Source organism: Lepidothrix coronata, unplaced genomic scaffold (genome assembly GCF_001604755.1).
Source record: "Lepidothrix coronata isolate B3197 unplaced genomic scaffold, Lepidothrix_coronata-1.0 Scaffold68, whole genome shotgun sequence".
Taxonomy (NCBI): Eukaryota; Metazoa; Chordata; class Aves; order Passeriformes; family Pipridae; genus Lepidothrix; species Lepidothrix coronata.
The window spans coordinates 3,399,245-3,419,640 of NW_016690248.1; the positions used below are offsets into that span (position 1 = coordinate 3,399,245).

The window sequence follows — 20,396 nt, forward strand, 5'->3', positions numbered from 1 at the left end:
GATCCTACGTGTGTTCTCAAAAGGAGACAGCAGCGTTATAGATGGTGTGTCTCCAGGCCTCCCGATTGGAGGCCAGAGTAGACCAGTTATGGTGATCAATATGGCCAAGGCTGAGATGTTGTTTCAGGGAGTCCTTGTATCTTTTCTTTGGGGCTCCTCTCATGTGGCAGCCAGTGGCAAGTTCACCATAAAGCAAGATCTTAGGGAGGCGGTGGTCCTTCATCCTGGAGACGTGCCTTGCCCATCGGAGTTGAGTTCTCATCAACATGGCCTCTATACTTGTGACTGCTTGTTCCAAGGCTATATTCAATGGATATCATGACTCACTGCTAAAACTCCAATGGAGAACTAAATTTATAGGCTAAAACACAACTTTTCTATAAATGAAGTCAAATAAAAAATAAATAATATATACATGGGTCACTTTTTGTGCACAGAGTCCAATTGTTTCCAAATTAGCAATGGCCTGTTGATTCTTCAGATGCAGTAAGCGGTTGTTCCTATTTTACTGTAGGCCTGCTTGTATAATGCAACTTATAAATCTGTCTGAGCAACAACACACATTCACATTTGGATAGTGGCACATGGTGAAATTGTGAGTAATACAGCCAAAGGCAAACTGCTAAAATTTTCCTACTAATTAGTTGAAATTAATTGTTGACTGTGTGCACCAAACCGTATCCAAGTATAGCTGCATTAATGTAAAGGGCTAGCATTAGGGAAATATTTCACTCTCTGAAATTAATGAATAATTTCCTAAGCTATTAGCAACTACTCACGGTTAGATGAAGGACAGGTTTTACTTTCTGAATAATGTTAAGTAATAAACTACTTCTGTGCTAGGGAAAAAAATTAATTGGGCTATGGGACCGTAAGTATCCTTTCAGCAGTACTGTCCAGGGGCATCAAAGTGCTCTTTAAAAACTTGGCATCATAGTCCCCTTTTCACATGTACTTTGAGGGACCGAGGTCCAGAGTGGCAATGAGACTAACTCCAGGCCACCTGAAGATTCAGTGGGAAAATGAAAGTAAAATTTGAGCTTTGGATGAGAACTGTGTTTTGTGATCCCAGGTTATTCTGGTATTCATTCAAAGACAGGGAAAAAAAGGGTCTCTTCAATATCTACTTGTCTCTAGTAATCAGAATAATCTCACGAAGTTCATAGTGAAGAACAACCAGCAAGTGCCTGAAAACAAGTTATGAATTGGAAAAGAATATGTTGTTTTCCTTGAGGATGAAGGGAATTAAGTTAAACTGAAGCTTTCATCCCAGTTTCCCCCTACTTTTCAAATTGGGTATAATGTGTAATAGGACCAGGAAGTTACTACAGAGCAACTTCAAACTGCAGTTTAAAAATGTTTTCATGCAGTATATATACCTGCATCATTTGACATCCCAGACAGTAGTTTTTGTTTTATCAGATAGCATCTTTGCTATGGAATTTACTTAGAGAATATAATGTACTCAGAGAACAAACTTGTATGTTCATACTTACACTTTCTACCTGAAATTTCTGAAGTCAGGTTACTTCAAAGCTGTCCTTGGATGATATTAAAATTCTGTTGGAATAAACAGTTCATGAGCACTGTGAATTTCAGTAACAGATGCAAAGCTCACTTTGGGATACGTGACTCCACAAAGTGAGAGACTTACCAATTTCATCTGGCAAGACTTATTGCATTTGAAATTACTCAACAAACTGAATTTTCTTAGCATGAGATATAAAATGAGCTAAAATGAATCTAGATATTATATTTGGAAATAATGATGTTCCATTTTATTCATACATACATATCTATATTCTGACTTGTAAATGCATAGGAATACAAAACTGTATCATCTGGTGCACCTTCTTGCCCTTTCTTCTCTGTATGTAACCCCAAAAACTCATTTTAGTACTTTAAGATTTGTGCTGGTGTGCTAGATATGAAATTGATACACTAGATCGAATTTTCATTATTTCAAAAACTCAATGTTTTTTAATGGTGTGAGCTGGAATCCAGTCTTGAGCATGATTTGAGCTGGTGTTTCATTCAGGCTTAAGGCATGGATATAGGATGCAGGCTGAGTTGAGGACTTAAATACTTAAGCACAGAGGCTCATGGTAATTATTTCTTCACTTCTCTGCCTTCCTGTCCATGGTCAGTTTGGAAGCTAGTCATAATTACAGATACCTGCACAGATAATGCAGTTATACCTCCATTTCAGTAAAAATTGAAGAAAAATATTCCACTGTCAATATAACATTCAGAAATATTGCAGACTTTTCAAAAATGCTTTTGAGCACTGCAAGGTTTTTTGTCCCTTTTTTCTCTTTCTAGCCTTTTAATAAAAACTGTCCTATCACTGGATGAGTGAGAAATAAAAACTTTTATTTGAGTCCAAGTAAACAGGACACTGTATATTGTACTGGAAGAACTCTATAGGTTTTGAGGAATTTTTTAAAGGTAGCAAAATACCTGAAGACAGGTGCATGTACATGTGGCTCTGAAAAGGACAAATTTGTGTTAGAAATCTAAATGCGAGTTAGAAATTCCTGAAGAAGTTCATTTTATGTTGTAGAGTATGTCATAGTCTGGATGCAGTTCTTTCAAAGTTAGTGACTCCCAAGGTCATACAGAAAGACTAATAGCCTGTAGCTAATAAGGACCAAATCAAGGCCAGTGAGTCAACACCTTTTGCAGTTGGACATCTTTCCAGTTGTCTACCATAATGAATGCCTAAGCATGGTCTTTGGCTCTGGAGCATTTTCAGAGCATCAGCTAGCTACAGAACTGATGTTGAGGGGTCTGGAGAGGTTGCTGGATCATGGTAGCCATGTCTACTGATTTTGGGAGGTGGCATAGATGTCAGGAAATGGAAATATTTTCCCAATAGCTTGTAGATGTCCAAGGTACACACAGTCCATACTTACCACTTCCTGTCAGCATTGCTTTAATCTTGATTATCGACTCGTGGGTTTTTTCAGAAACTTTTTGTTAGTTTGTTTCTAGGTAAGAGATATTTAAGGAATTCAATTACTTATTAATCATTGTAGATGAAGGCTGAGACCTGGGCAGTAATCTACCTTCGGGTTTTTCCAGGGAATTTCTGTTGGTTTAAATGGAGAGAGTTATTCTTGTGAATCATTGTAGCTTCTATCAAACATTACAAATCAGAGAGGGACAAACCTTCATAAAGAGAAAGTACTCAAAAGTGATCCACAGGTACTTCTTTCTTCCCAGAGTGCTCTTTGTGAGAAGTAATTTTACTATAAGGCATAATTTCATTCAGCCCTTGACATTTCAAACACTGTGCACCATTGTGAAGTATCACTTTAACTATAAAAAAGAAAGATTACCTTATGGTTATGTTGTTTGTAAAGCAGATTCTCTCTTGAGATGTATTTGAGTGAGAGCTTTATATTTTTTCCCAAGCCCTTGAGAAGTTTTATTTTTTTTTCTACCAGAAGATTTACAGTTCACAACAAATGATTAAAAGTATCAGTCCAAGCTGGGAATGAAAAGACTTCTGTTCCTCAGGAATGAAGAGAAAATATATGAATCACTGGCACTTACATGACTTACATGACATAGATTTAATTCTAGGACTAGTTTTATTGTTTTAGATATTTCACACTAATTAATTCCCATTATATTCATTATTACTAAATCAATCTTAGAAGTGATGCTTTGTGTGAATTAAAAAGACTCTTTCCATTAATGTTACATCTGAAGTTTGTATGAGAGCCTTAGACTGAGCAAGTGACATTAAGTTCCTTTACTCAGAAGGAAAATAGCAGTGGAGGTCTCCCAAGGAAGCAGTGGTGTGAAAACATACTTTCAGAATTCATGGTCAGAACTTTGCAGCAAAATTTCTTTTCTGTTCTCCCTCCACCTCTTTTTCTTTTTTGAGTACAAGATTTTTCATGAGAGCAATACTACTGCGGAACAGAACATATTTCCTTCATTGTTTTCTAGATTTCTTATTTTTTTTTATTTTTCTGGGTTTAGTATCTTTTCTGTTTTACACTTTTCTTGAAAAAGTTCATTCTCTCCTTCTCCCTCATCCCCACCTCCAATCTCACTGGGATCAGGAAAAGCACAAGGTGAAGAAGAGCATATCAAGAGGCGTGGGAATGTCACTTTTGCAAAGATGAAAATGAACTAAGCAAATCTTTGTTTACAAAATAATACTGGCTCTACTGATGTTATTTTCTCTTATTTTTTAATTCTACTAAAGGAAATTAATTAATTACTTGGGTACATTCTGGATTTGTTTAGTATGTTTATTTCTAAAGATTGTTCTGTGATACGTATAAATAGTGTTGCATACAATTAAATCAAGTTTCTTTCTTCAGGCATCACTACAGTATTGACCATGACAACTTTGAGTACCATTGCAAGAAAGTCATTACCCCGTGTCTCCTACGTCACCGCTATGGATTTGTTTGTGACTGTATGCTTTCTATTTGTCTTTGCTGCTCTGATGGAGTATGCCACGCTCAACTACTACTCAAGTTGCCGGAAACCAAGCTGTACTAAGAAGAAAAAGTCGGTAAGATGGGAGCATTTAAATTTCTTTTCATATGCAGCGCAGAGAGCGGATAATCATTCAGTGATAGCCTGTAATGCCATGACAGTCCACTCCTCCAAGATTTTCCCAGTTTCCGTGTGATCTGCCCTGAAAGCGGATGGAAGAGTTACCTGCAATAACAGTAGAAGCAGTTATGTGCCTTCTCAGTGAGGTCTGTTCCTAATAGAAGCAGCCTGCTGACCATGAAGCAGCAACCCTACCTACGTGTCTTTTGTCCTCCATTTACTGTGCTGGTAATCATAAAGGGCTCCCACTGAAACAGATTGCATAGCTTGTTATACAAATATATGCACATCAATATATATTCAATGCATTGCTATTTCATGGCTTAACAGGTCTAGAAATATTTATGAACTTCACAAACAGAATTTCCATGTCTCTACTGGGAAACAGCACTTTTTTTAGCCCTGTGCACAAAGGCACATATTCAAAAAAAAAAAAGGAGGTCACTATACATGGCTGCATTTTTGGCCAAAAAACTACTTCCAAGTGTAATACCCAGAAACATACAAAAGCTGTTCATTTACAATCAATTAAAACAATCATGCAAGAAGAATTCCCTGGTGTACTTCATAACTGACTACAAGAACGAGAGGGGGTAGTTTAACAGAGACAAAAACCTCAGTGTAAACACAGGGAAGTGGGTTCTCCTCTCGGGATCAGTGAACACATCTTATGTGTTCAAAATCAGTAATTGAAGATGTTGGATGCTATTGTACATAATGGAGGAAATAAGGACATTTGAAATCTAAGCCAAATAGGAAAAGTGTGAAGGAGGAAGAGACAGAAGGCTAAATTTAGGGAATAATAGGTCATGAGATAAAAAGGGATTGAATGAAGTGCTATAGAAAATGATTGAATGAAGAACTAATGAAGGAAAAGCTGAAACAAATATGGTATTAGAAAAAGCTGAGAAAGGCACAGACTTAGTCAATGAAAACTCCATTAAACCTATAATAGCTTTTTGTAAAATGTGTTGCACACAAGAAGCAAGAGTGCTACCAAAGGAAAAGTATGAGACAATCAAAATGAACTTGCTAATGATTAGACTAAAGTTGCCATCCTTTAGAAAGACTGAATTAGAAACTCGTATCTTTGTTAGTAGGATGTATTTCCAGACATGAATGAAGATGAGGGAAAGCATGCAGAATTGATTGGATTTAAATTAATACCTGAACAAATGCTCACTTAGCTATTGTTTGATAGATAAACAAACGTAATGATTTGAGTAAAAATTTTAACTGTATGGAAACTAGGTGCACATTCTGCTGAGCTTTCAAGTTTTCAAGTGTACAGATTATTATGCTGAATATACAGAACACAATTATGAAGTCTTTTATGACCAAATGCATTGGTTCAAGGAATGCTATTGAACTTAGATGCATATGAAGAATAAGTATGTTTTCTTCTGAATAATTCTTTTGCTGTCTTTCTTTAAGCTACCTGATGTAAGTTTTGGTCATGTGATGGTAAGTAAACTACACTATTCAGTGAGAGCATTGGGGGTATGAATGTGTGGTTGACATTTACTTGAACTAATTCCCGAGAAATCTGTATTGCTATGTTATGCTTTACCCTGACTTCACTATAAATATTGTTTTGTTTTTTTGGTAAAAGGTCAGTGTGTTTTCAGCTGTGGCAGAGGAACATAGCTGCCTCTTTCTATAAGAACTTACCAAGTGATTTGGGAGGGAGAAGGGTCAAGTGTAGAACATTGTGTGTTATTTTTACATCAGGAATTTTGTGTATCTGCTTTATATAACACTGCAGCTTCTTATTACATTTTATAAAAAAGTAATAAGCTCAAGTTATGCCATAAACTTATATGGAGTTTTAACTAAAATAGTTCATTTATGCATATCTGCAAAATCTTTAGCAAGCTTGCAGCTGGATTTTCAAATCATTCAGGCACACAAGTTAAATACAGTTAGTTGTACTATATCTAGAAATGGAATATGTACAGCAGCAATAAAGTTGAAACAGAGCACAAAATAAGTGTCTGTAAGTTGTATGAAATCTGAAACTGGAATGTATGCTGTAATACATACAAATATAAAGCATACAGAAACATACAGAAGGTGAAGTTAATTAGCTGGTTGAATGTTATCAGATAAGAACAGAGTCAGAACTGAAACACTGTTTTTTGCATTTCTTGGTTGGGATATGATGAAGTTTATAATTTACAACTGCTAGTTCCATGTTACTAGCCTATCTTTTACAAATAATGTTATACAACTTCTTTTCTTAATTTGAGTTTTCTGATGTATTTGAAGACCTTGTATAGCTTTGAAAGTCTGCTCATTGAAAATTAATGTTTTCCAGAAATCATTGTATTTATACACTCTCTACTGATGTCATTCCTTTGACAGAGTTTTCTGAAAGATGAAGTTAAAAAGCCACATTGAATGGGTAGTGGCACTTTACTTTTTCCAATTAAAAATGATGAGGAAAAGATACACGGTTAAAATTACATTAGGGTTTAACAGCCTAGGGTTTAACTAGTCAGTCTGATTTGCTTGGAAAGTATCTCCAGCATTCTCAAGTTTCTTACTCACTCTTTTCTTTTTATCATCATGACAGATATTGAACAGGGCCTTTTTTTTATACATAAACAACTTCTCTGTTCAAATTATAGCTTAAATTGCTAAAAGAAGCAGTGTCTCTGGCTCTTAAGACATCATTTTGTCTTTTCCATCCTTGTAATGATGATACCTGAAAGATGAAATTTACTAATCTTAGTAAATCCGTGTTCAGGTAATCCCACCTCTTTTTTTTCCTCCTGGAGAACACATTTATGTCTTGTCTGAAATAATGGTATTAAGCATGTTTAACACTGCATCTGAACTGCCTTGTCCAAGGCAGACCACCAGGGTGGGACTAGGCTGATGCCCACTCTGCATGCACTACTCTCCTACCAACCTAGCTCAGCTGGATACGCAGAACTCAGCGGTGACTATCCACCTTCTCCTGGTATCTTGTCACCTCAAGACACTTCCTAGCTGACAGAGATTCAAACAACCAGAATAGTCTCTCTGTATTATCAGGGCATTTATTTTATCTTCTGTCATGAGCAGATAGTTGATATAACAAAACAACAACAAAAATCCCAAGGCTACTGACAGACAAAAAAGTTTCCTTTGCAGAGCCAGAGCACTTATTTATCTTAATTTACCAAAATCTAACTTAGCCTTTCTTCTTTTTGACATAAATATTTTAGCCAGGCATGGAAAATTTCAGTCCCTGAGTAGGAAATTTTCATAAGACTTGCAATAAATTTACAATATGTGACCCAGGGGTATAGCAGAATTCCACGTATACTCTAGTCATAATTTTTTTCTCCTCGAAGTGCTACAGTCAAAAAAAGATTGCTTGTGCAATAATCTTTTTCACCTGGCTCCTGCTTTTTATATGGCAGGGGTTGAACTTTCTAGAAGAAGAGGTGGAACTTGGTAGGAGCATGTAAAATAGAACTATATAGGGTAGAACATGGGACAGGCTTAAACATATAAGGGAACATGTGACATTTAAGGAAACTACTGCATTGCAGCAGGATTTAACCAATGGGGAAACAGGATTTTAAGTAAATAGGGAACAATACAAAAATAGGGAAAATACAATAAACTCTCAAAATGGGGAAACCCGATGTCGCAACGATTATAAAACAGTCCAGAAAATGTCAAACAGAGGTTTCAGGAACTTCATCTCCGTCTTCCACTCTCAAGTTATCTCTCCATTTCTGATAATCTCCCTCAGACTCATCTTGCACATGGCAACGCATTGTAAGACTCTGAAATCATCCACCCAGAACTTTACAAATGAGAGAGAGGACCATAAGGGTGTAATTTCTGTCATCTAATCTGAGAGGTTCAGTTATTCACAACAAATAGATTTGCAATAATTTGCTCCTAAACTTCAATCTCCATGCAGTCCATAGCAAAATGCACCTGAGAGATTTTAGCCGTTTACTTACGATGAAATGAATTGTGTCCACAAGTAATTGACTGGATTCCATAGGGCAGTTGTTCAGATGTAGTTATCTATGTTGATGCCAACACATAAGCAGAGAGGTGCCACATCAAGTTCTCAGCTCAGGGACCAGGATTTTTAGTGAGATGGGTAATATTACTGTGTGCCAAACCCAAAGAAAGAAAATGAAGTCAATAGAAAAATAAAAATTTCCACTGAGGCACATCAGTCATATCATCGATGTTTTTCATATCTGGCATGAAAATTTTCAGATACATACAAACACTGTCAACAGGAAATGCTGAGTACTTTGTATAATAAGTGTGGAGGCAAGGACCTAGAGCATCCTCCTGAATGCAAACAAGTGTGACTTCTTAGTGCATAGCCAGCATGCTCCTGCAGGCAAAGCTCAGCACAGTCACAGAGAGAGGAAGGGCCCCTTAGGTAGAGAAAACTGTGCTGACAGGGCTGGTGTCTGCTTTGTCAGGGTGGTGCAGACAGGCAGCAAAGCTGATGGGACCTTTTCTAGTGATGTCAGTGGAGGAGGTGACATTTGTGAAGATGGAATGGATAGCTTAATGAGAAGGGAGACTATTGTGAGAAAGCATCCTTCCTGAAAAGAAAATTATGTGACAGAAAAGCTGACAAAGTGTAAATAGGGAGTACATTGAAGAAGGAGAGGTCTGTAGGCGCGAATGGTACTGTGAGGATGCATTATTAACAAAGTGTCTTGTTTCTGAGCATGGCTAGTGTGATAAGCACTAAGGGGACATGCCTAGGAATGACATTTTGAAATCCTGTACTGAAATGATCACTATTTGTTGCTGACCATATCTGGTTTTATAAATCATGATAAAGTTAAGACGCAGTGAATGCATCTATGCTAAGTGAAGGTCGTTTTATAATTAAATGGAGAAGGGGGATATTTCCTTATTTTTCAGAATCCATTATTAAATGTAGTGGCTGCAAATGTTTAAAACAACTTGCAAATAATATTCTGACAGGTAAGTGAACTCATAAGTGTGAAGAAAATTATTACTGGGAAATATATTCTTAAATTACCCAAGTAGGAAATACACATAGAATTATTTAACTTGCCACTCCACAATATCTTTACAGAAATTCATCTGAAAAGGCATCTTTTGAGGGAAACAAAGATGCTCCTTAAATCTAGAATTCTTAAATATTGACCACTTGTTCTCAGCTCCTGTGATTTTTCCCGTGATTATTAATTTGATCTTCATCATCCATGAAAGCTTATCAAACTGTTGTGGGTTTTTTTGTCTCTTCAGAATTATTCTGTACTTGATATGAGACCACCAGCTACGGTCATCACATTGAACAATGCCATGTATTGGCAAGAATTTGAAGATGCCTGTGTCTATGAATGTCTGGATGGGAAAGACTGTCAGAGCTTTTTCTGTTGTTATGAAGAGTGCAAATCAGGCTCATGGAGGAGAGGACGAATTCACATAGACATCTTAGAACTGGACTCTTACTCCAGGGTCTTTTTTCCTACATCCTTCCTGCTGTTTAACCTGGTCTACTGGGTTGGATACCTCTATCTTTAAATGTTGCCTGTAGCGGTGAAGACTGCTGTGTTTTCTCACTGTGGATGGATGGTGAAAGTGCAGACAAAGTGAAGGACACGGTCAGTTTCATCTCAAATTATAAAGACCACATTAACCTTCACCTTCTTCATCACCATCACAGAGCCTGATGAATAATTTTAGTATGTATCTTCCTGAAAAGGAAAAACATGGAAGAATTCTCTCCTAACTGCTATTCGTTTTAAGGAAAAAATTCTTACAAAATTCAGCTGAATTTGTAGTGTGAGTGATGTTTATGAACAATTATTGTATATTAGAATCTCTACTATTCTGCCTTGGCATAGCAGCTATTCACAATTCAGGCAAAAATTAAATATGTCATTTTTATTTTTCATTCCCATACTTTCTTCAAAATGCTGTCATATCTCTGAGGCTCAGAGCAATGTACACTGGCATTGGCAAATAAGCCAAAGCCAACAAAACAGCTCATTTTTATTTAAATTTACTTGAGCTTTATCCCACAAGTTTTGGGAAATATTTCATTAGTGATCTCCTTGATACAGAGTAATCACCAAAAGACAGTAGAGAAATGTCTCTGGTGGGATCAAAACATGAACGTTACTTTCTGCAAAGGTCTGGGATTTGTGGAATTAGCCACTTACCTGCACATATTGATTTTAACTTAAAGGTGAAAAGGCAGAGTGATAAGAAAGCTATTATTTTGATATAAATAACACTTGCCTATCTCTGAGGCAGCTGTAGGAATAACTTCTACAGTTTTTCAAGCTTTTAAGTGTCTTTTTTATGACTAGTTAAACACAGGATTGTCACTGATTTCTAAAGTACTCTACTTGAAACAGGACAAGATTCCTGCTTGTTTGTGTCATTGTAGCAGGTCACATTTGATGTGCTATATATACATATATATACATATATACACACACATATATATATATAATAGCACCAGGAATATGTGACTTTCTTTGGATTTCAATTTACTAAAAAGTGCACCCATGCATTCTTATTTTTTCTCTCAAAGTTGTTTTACAAAATTGAAAAGTGCGTGCCAAAGGATTTTTTTTGTTTATTTAATAAAGTTAAACACTGTAGTATTTACTCATGGCAGTTGTTCCCTGGGCCTGAGATGAAGACTGAACACCTTTGACTTGAATAGTGCGTTACAGGAACTCAATTGTGACACTTGGATTAAACATGGAATAGTTACCATGCATAGAAAGAAGTTGCTTTCATTCTTCTCCTAAATTTTCAACTATATTTTACTGTAAAAAGCAATTTTGTATTTTTCAAGCTTTTGACCATTAAATTCTTGTTACCCGTTCTTTCAAAAATTAGTTTTACAGTGTTAAGCTAGATGACATCTTTCACAGACTGTCTATGTAATTGTTATTAAGCAAACAAAACAGATTCAGAATTAAATAGAAATAGCTTTTCACTACTTTTGGATGACAAGTGGTTACAAAAGATTGAGATTGAAACATGCCTAAAACCATAATTCTATTTCTTTTCTCTCCTGGAGATATTTTTTTTTATAATCTCAAAAAATGTCTGTCTCTTCCACACAGTATTTGATAAAAAAATGAATGGTGGATGTGATTGAAGAGGAGTTCCTTTTTTTCCTCATAAGCAAAACCCTGCAAACAAGCAAAAGCTAATGCAGTGGTAATTCTAAGGGAACAGAAATGCTTTCATGTTCTTTGAAACATCACTGTCTGTCATTGCTGTTGCTCTGTTCTTCCAGTGAGTTTTTAATTGAAAAAAGTCTAACACAAAAGTTAATTATGGTTACTCAAAATCTTCTGGTTTTCACTTGTCTGAAATATCAGAGACATAGCTGGGTTTAGGCTAGGGAGGGGGATCACTTCTGTAAGGACTGACAAAATTCATATTAGAAGCACAGAGAAGAAATATTTGGAGACAGGATCTAAACCTTATTTTTAAAAAAATCTACCCATTCAGATGTCTTCTAAGCCAATGAAAACCTCCTAGTTTCAAAACATATGTTGAAGATTTTGCTAACTCTCATTAGCAAATTACTCTGTAAAATCTATTGCTCTATAAACCTCTGTGTTCTGCATTTGGAAGTGATATTTTAAGCCATGCAGGAAGATGATTGAATTGGAGTTGAATATACTGATCTCTAATTATGAATTAATCTACTCTAATAGTCATCTTCAGCCATATTTTGAAAGAATACTAGAAATATTCCAAGCCTAAATTAAAAAATAGAAAGAGTTTTCCTTTAGGGAGATGATCCTGTAAACCCTCTGCACAATCAATTGGTTTTGGTGTTAGCATTGAGAAAAATGACACACAATAAGGTGCCTTCCAGCATTAGATCTTGAACAGTTAAAGTGAGGTTTATTTAACAATTACATATTTGAGTGAATACCCCAAAAGTAAGTGTGTAAGTGGACTCTTCCCATTTTAGATGATAAGCATATGTTTTTCTTACACTTCTGCTCATGGCTACCCATGAGTGCTACTGAAAGCACGTTGGAAGACTGATTGTGCTAAGTCCAGTCATGTTGCCTCTGTTTTCTGAGTTTTCATAAACAGAAGTTGGAAGCATATAATTCCACTTTTTTTCCACTGTCCTGACAAGAAAGAATCTGCAGACACTTCTGGCTTCTGCTCTTGTACTGAAAGCAGGAGATAGATTCTACTGTGTAATTTATTCTACTTTGGGGTTATGTGCAAAAAATTGATTTATATGCAAGCTAGGTGGCTGCAGGCTGGCAGGTTCCTGAATGCATTCCTCTGCTCATTCCTATGTACTTGGTTTACTCTCACTGCCTTACTGCTCTGTGCTTTGACAGCCAGTAATAAACCTTAGAGGTCAGGGAAGACAATCTTTCTAGGCTCTGAATCTTTCAAAATGCAAGTATTCTAGAGACCTAGATAATGTGGTCTGCGTATATCTATATGCTATATCCTTTTCTAGTAGTAAGAATGTCCTCATTAACCTTCAGGTATTCTTTTACTTCTTTCACAAATTGAAAAAACCCCAAACATTTTTCTGCACTGTCCCATATGAAATACAATAACTGCATTTTAGAACATTTTCTTAGTGGATAATTTTGTATTCAAGACTTGCATTTACTCAACTACTTTTTTTGTTGTTGTTTACTTCTTATTTTTATCCTTCCAAGGAAGGAAATGGAAGAAGGCAAAAACAAATGAGCAGTGAAATGAACACATTTGGATATATATGTAAAATCACAAACCCAAGTATCTTCACATTACAGTCCTTCCTTGTTGAAGTTACAGAAAAGATTGTGAGGATTTTTTTCCCAGTAGGAACTAAAGTAAATCCTCTTATTCTCCCCCTTCAATTAAAAGTTGTTGGACAGTATTTTCCTGCATTGAGGGCAGCATTTTCAAGGCAATTAAGAATGTATAAAGATACTGGTCTGCTTAATTCAATCTTCACAGTTCTTCTGGCCCTTTTACTAGCATACTAAAAGCTCTATCTTTTATTCTCCCAAGAATAAGGGTATAAAAACTTGTAGCCAGTTTATGTTGTCTCCATGTCCAGCAGTAATGTGGAACTGAAATGCACCACACACCACGAAATTTTAATGTAACTTTCTAGTCAAGAAATACGGATGCAGTTTAAAACATAGGCACTTTGGTAACCTTTCTTCTCTTTCAGATGCTAATGTTCTACTTAATCAACTCTTAACTGTATATTGGTATATTGTGCATACCAATAAAAATGATAAAAATTACAATACCGAGAATTGTCTTCATGGAGACTGTGATGAGTCGTGAAGCTAAAAAAAGAGAAATAAATTATTTTTTATTGCTGTGCAGTTCTTATCTGTCACAGTCCTTTTATTCAAATCAATTCACAGCTAATTCCAAATCATCCACCTGGAGGTTTGCACATTCATCAGCTGGAACAGCAATGACACATGAGCCTTTAGTTGATAGAAAATTATATTTTTGGAACTTGAGGCATCCTGCCAAATAACTCAGATAGCTATCTCAAACACTTCTGCAGCCTTAATGTGTCTCAGTGTCTAGCATCTGATGTTGCTACATGAATTTATCACAGCTCACCTTACTTGGACATTTCATGAAAGGAAGATTGTTTGCCTCCTTTTAACGCCAATTTTTTCCATACATCTAGAAAAATTACGCTCCTGCCCACACACCAAGCAATCGGGTGCAAGGGAACTCTGGAGCTGCTGACTTTGTGGGAAGGGAGACAATATTTTAAGACAGACAAATTTCATTAGCCTCACAGTCTGGAGGGTTGGTGTTACCTTCTAAGCTGTAAAACGAAGCACCCACTGAAAGCTGTGAAGGTTGTTCATAACAGACTGTACTCTTCCCATTGACTGCTCTTTCCCAGTTTTGATATAATACACTAAGAAAAGGCAAGCCATATCCCATAATCTTAGCTGCCTACACAATCAGATGATTTTTTTTCAAGGTATCTTCTTCTTCCTTCTCACAGTGAAATCTTTGTGCCTCTTACATCAGTGCCTTTATCATTTCTTAATATTAAAGGATATACTATTCCTCATCTGAGAGTTAGAAAGAGGGACAGTGACCTTACCAAAGTTCTTCTTGAGCACCACAGTGTGTGGCCAATATTCTAAACGTCTTCAACCTACAGACTGAGCATTTGCCTACTTTTTCTTTATTTTTCTAAGCAGTCTGTAGGTTTCTTATTTCCTAAATATTAGGAAAACTGCAGTAGGATTTTAGCAATTTAGAAGAATCTTTCCTTCTTCACTCAGCAACTTCATCCCACCAAGAGATATAGAGCATAAACTCAAGGCTGATGTTTACCTCATCCATATAAGTTTCCAGAAGACTATTTAAAATAGAAAAAAAGCAGACTATTCACTGGGAATGCAGTTCTACAGCTGAAAGGTGAGATTCTTTTTCCTTTAGATGGTTTTCTTTTTCTGAGTTAATTTTAGATCCTTCCTCCCTCCACCTATACAAATGGCAAGCACAAAATTAGCTCAATTTACACTTACATACTGAAAAAAAAGTATGGTTTCATTATTCTTATACTATGTATTTTACATATAGTCTAGGAAAATTCATTATGAAGTTCAGTGCATCAGAGTTGGACATCTCTACTTTCTATCAAAATATGCATTTTGATCTTCTAATCATTTGTTATTTATGAAGGACAAGCAGAAGATGTGGTTATGTTTATTCATATGTCTAGGAGCAGGCTTTCTCAGAGACTGAACCAGGCAAATAAGGCACTGATACAGTCAGTTACTTGCCAGGTATTCTTGATCTAGGTAATGAATGGCACTAGTCAGAGAAGACACAACAGCCTCTTTGGTGTCATAAAAGCACTCATGTGACTTTACTTGGAGCCCTAAGACAGCCTGCAGAGCCTTTTATAGGGGAACCCAGGTGCTCTCCTTAGTGTTTAATACAGCACTTAATATTCTCCTAATGTCTTGCAGCCTGTGAAAGTGCTTGGGAGAGATGAAGCTGTCCTGACGCAATATATGCTAAAATACAATGAATGAAATACCCACAGTGAAGCAGATGATGGCTTGTTACTGAGACTGTGTTATGAGTACAAGTGTCAAAGAAAAGACCACTAGATCTAAGTCAAAACCTTACACATTAATGAAGACCATTGACCAGAACAGGGGTTTAAGTTCAAATATTCTTACAAGCAAATAGGAAGAGCATTGGATCATATTCTGGAGGGCTTGATTATCCATTGATTGGCTTCAAAACTTAAGTAGACTGGATCTGTAACTTAAGTACTTAAAGTGAGATTTGTGATTTACATACTTAAAGTGAGGACTAAGAGAGGTAAATGCTAAAATTTCTAAATTGCACATTAATATAAAAAGGATGAAGTGAATAATATTGATGGCATATTTTTAAAAAAACTACTGACAAATGAGTATGGAACAGATCATGCTACTGAATCCATCCCATGCTTACAGACCACCTGGGATTCTTAAAATGAGAGTGACAACTGAACTCATGGAAAACTGATAAAATAATTCCATCTGACAGTATTACACGAGCAACCCAGGGATGTATGCCTCTGCCAGACAGGGTGCTCCAAAGGAAAAAAATTCAGAATAAGTTTCCACAAAACAGTGTTCAACTGAACAACAGCTGGAAACCTTGTGCAGAGGTATTACAGTATCAGTCTGCCATATTCTCTTTTGCAGTCATTAAGGAGTCCCGTGACTTTATTGTTATCCATGCTCACTGTTGGACCAACAGTGTGGTCCAATCAATGGACCAACCTGTGACTGTCAAAAGTTGGAACACTAGCCTAGTGGGAATCTGAGACCAGTTTGTGGCTATCACAGGCTGCCATCAAACCCCTCATAAAATCCTGTTCTAAACTCTCAGTATACTGCTCTCAAAACATTTTTTCTCACCATGACAACACATGAATTATTTTTAGAGTGCAGTTTTAGGAATCACATAAATACTGCCAACTATGTGCCAAATTGAACTTTCTTATAGAACACAGACAAAATTTTAGATTTCTAATTATCTTTCCTTCCTAAGTTTTTCTTAGGGGTGTGTGATTTCGTTGCTAGCAGTGCAGCTTGTGATGTCATAGTGAAATGAAAGTACAATTATGTGCCCAATGTGCCTTGAATAATACAGATAGCACTAGCACCAGTATGTCATTCTAAGTTAGATAGCCATCCTAGTGATCCCCCAGACTGATTTAATCAGAAAAGTCAAACACCCATGTGCTTCATTTCCTCAAGTTCACAGATGACTTTCCCTTCTTGATCACATCCATTCCAGTTTACTTTGTGTTAAGGAGTAGGGCTGTGCGTCTAGAATACTATTTATATTCGTATTTTGATCCCAACATTTGTATTTCTGGATACAAATAAATACACATTATCAGAAAATGCAAGTATTGCGTGCATGTACTGGTGGTTGTATTTTCTTATAGAATTTGAAGTCTTAAGAAAATAGAAATAGATATCTGAAAATTTGCTTAAGAGAAAAGGCACGGTGTGTTACCTTTCCAATAGGGTATTCTTGAAAGGAATTTCAGGAGTCCTCAAAAGTGTTTTCAACAGTGAGCATGAGCTCACTGAACTCAAAGATTTGAGACTGCAGTTTATCCATGGGGCTAACATAAAATGGGAAGAATAACCTACAGAATCCAAACAGAAATCCAGAAATAAGCTGTGTCTTTTGCATAAACTGCTTGAATGCAAAGAATCTTCAATTTAAAACTTGTAATCAAATTTGGTTTCAAAACTTTCCCAATTCCAACTTTTTCAGTACACAATGAAATTTCCTGGTAAAACTATAGTCTGTATTTTCACAAGACTGTCTTCTTGATTTATGCTCTTTGAACGCAATTTAATTCCTGCCTCTGTACATTCATGAACACAGAATTGTCAGTCTCAACCCACTATGACTGTGAAATGCCTACTTCATTTCAGGATTCCAGTCCATAGTAACACTGGAGGTGACATCTGGGCCACAGATAATGCAGAAACTTCCCAGATTTCTCATGTTCCAACAGATTTTACTATCTGAGTTTGTTATATTTTCTGTATGTAAGGCATGTTTTCCCAAAAGACATTTTATTTCACAAAACCCAATTACTAGTACTGACTTGTCTACTCAAAAATAAACATAGATTATGGACTTCCCTAACAGCAGCTGACATTTGTTATAACAGTGCTAGAAATGCAGTAACCAAGTAGATGTGATTATGCCTCACTCCCCAGGATAACTAGTAAGCATAATCGTTGCCATGACTATTTTCCTTCCACACATTAGTCATTAACACATGCCATTGTCACAGTGTGAACACAATGCCAGCTCTTCTCCCTTGCAAAACTTGGCCTGGAACACCAGCTATATTCTTGCAATTCATTCACACCAGCCCTTCCAGAGGTTTAAAGGTGCTCATCCTGCCAAATTCAGAAGGCTGTGACACATCTTCCAATTTAATAACATTTCCTGCCCAGTAGGCTTGACTGTGCAATAAAGTATGATGATGAATCGTGCCAATAAGTTCTGCCTTTCTATGTTACCCTCTGTCTCACCACCACAAATCTAGTTAAGAACTGAATTACTGCTTGACAGTTTCAGTTAAAGTAAACTCAGTTTTTGAAATGGAAAATGAGCAAAGCTGAACATCAGGGAGCTATCCAGAAAATAAGGAATAAATGGAATAGACATTTTCCTACTGACTGATATTAGAAGACCACTGTCACTTAATAGCCATAGTTAAAAAACCTCACATTTTTAAAGTTGGTTTATACATGGGAAGCACCAATGTTAGCAATGCGAAATACCTGATATATGCTAAAGCTTCACATGCGGTAATGGGTGCCAGGATTTCTTTTTATTTATTAGCTTGCATGTTTTCTTATTTTTGTTGTAATTTATATTCCTGTAGAATGTAACAGAACTGGCCTTAAAAAAAGAATTTTTCATGTAAGTAAAATCTGGGCCAATGGGAATTTCATTAGCCCATCCTCTAGTTTTGGGCAACCAATGCATATCATAGACATACATTTTTACATCCTATAGTGTCTTTAGATTCTAGATTGTCAGAAGATAGACCCTATTTATAGAGCAAGTCTTAGTAACAGTGTCACAGATCATAACAGAGCTGAAAAGATACCCCTTGATAAGGTGCAGCTAGTCTTCTGCTGTCTTGCTGTTGTCAGGCAGGAGTCAAAGGTCCACCAGATGACAAAAATAAGGCAAATCAAGAAAAAAACAAACTTTAACCCTTCTTAGGTAAACAAAGAGGTTCTTGCTATCCTGTGTGGGATTTTTTACATGTAACATCCACTTTTTTCCCTCCATACCTAAATAGCACTGCTTAAGTCAGGTTAGAACATTGCTGTTAGGTATTGTCACAGCAGTGAGGGCACTGAAGCCTATGCCACCCCTGGTACCATGGTCCTGCATGTGTAAGGACCAGGAAGGAAAACAACACTGAGCATTGAGTCTTTTAGAGCTTAGTGTGATGGTCACCTAAAATACATGAAGGAGAAGACCTTAAAACACACAGGAGTGGAGGCTGTGACAGTTCATCCATAAGGCATCCTCAGTGAAAGCAACCATAAATACATTAATGAATGATTAGATTTTATCAGAAAATATGAGATTTTAATACATTTTAACTGTAGGTCAAGGCACTACAGAACCGAGTAGAAACCAAATTGACAAAGTTCATATTCAGTCAAAATTTTGCACCTCCCAAAGCCCAAGACATTCTGTTTCCAATATTTTTTACTAAAAAGTACTGTTGTTTTAAAGATACTCATGCATTTTCTACTGGAGAAAAGTTGGTAAATATCAGGTCAAATGCTTTGACCATTTCTTTTTGATAGAACTGTCCACTCAAAGCAATGACAACTATAAAAGTTAAATGCAAAATTCCCATCGACTCTCCTTCTTTCTACTGTCCATGTTAGCTGAAGTATAAATGAGAGTTGTAATGCTTCTTAATTGATTATGCAGAGAATCTATCTCAGAATCACTCATAGGATTCATACTACATGTATGCTGTCATTAGTACACATTGACAGGACAATTAACAACTGAGTATCTTCAAATTCAGTGAACTATAAACCACCTCATGGTCTACTCCTAGCACTTATGCTGAGGACTAAACAGGGAGAAACCTCATGGAGTTCAATAAGAGAGCAGACAAACCCCATGCTTCAACACAGGCTGGTAACCAGCCCATGGAGCAGCAGGAGAAGCCAGTGAGGAGTGCAGCAATTGCCAGGCTGAATGCAGGGTAACAATGTGTTCTTATCACAGCTCATGCAACTCTATGATGGGCTGTGCTATGGCTGTACTCCACAGATCAAAGGAATTTATTATTGCCCCGTGCTCAGCACTGGTGAGTATAGGGCAGTGATAAATACACTGGGTTTGGCAAGTCCACCTTGCCCACAAGGTCAAGGGAGATGTGAGAAACCAGAGGGAACCTGTTAGACAGCTCCTAAGATGGTCAGGGGCCCAGAGCAGATGTACCGTGAGAAGATGAGGAAACAGAGCTGAGGCTAAGGGATGTTCGACTTGCAAACTACAACTACTTGAAACAGTAACAAAGACATTGAAGCCACACTCTCAGCTTTGCTGTAACATAGCAGGGGTCATATTAGGGGGCCGAGATTGGAGATGCGGAACAGCTTTTTCATGTTGCAGTATTGCAAGAAAGGGGCTGTCTTGGAAAGCTGTGGGAGCTTCCTCCAGAGAGGCTTTCAAGACCTGGTTGGATAGAGCCTGGCCTAATATTGGTGGTAGTCCCCTTCAAGCATGAA

The 20,396-nt window shown here is 36.8% G+C and overlaps 1 protein-coding gene across 1 annotated transcript in view; it reads left to right on the top strand.

The window, feature by feature from the left end:
* Positions 1-16,966, top strand: part of GABRG3 (gamma-aminobutyric acid type A receptor gamma3 subunit) — a 314,021-nt gene extending 297,055 nt beyond the window's left edge. The window contains exons 8-10 of the mRNA XM_017818520.1: positions 4,341-4,537; positions 6,016-6,045; positions 9,835-16,966. Of these exons, the coding sequence (XP_017674009.1) occupies positions 4,341-4,537; positions 6,016-6,045; positions 9,835-10,113 (506 nt within the window). The 3' untranslated portion in view covers positions 10,114-16,966. The remainder of the gene's footprint in view (positions 1-4,340; positions 4,538-6,015; positions 6,046-9,834) is intronic.
* The last annotated feature ends 3,430 nt before the right edge of the window (positions 16,967-20,396 follow it).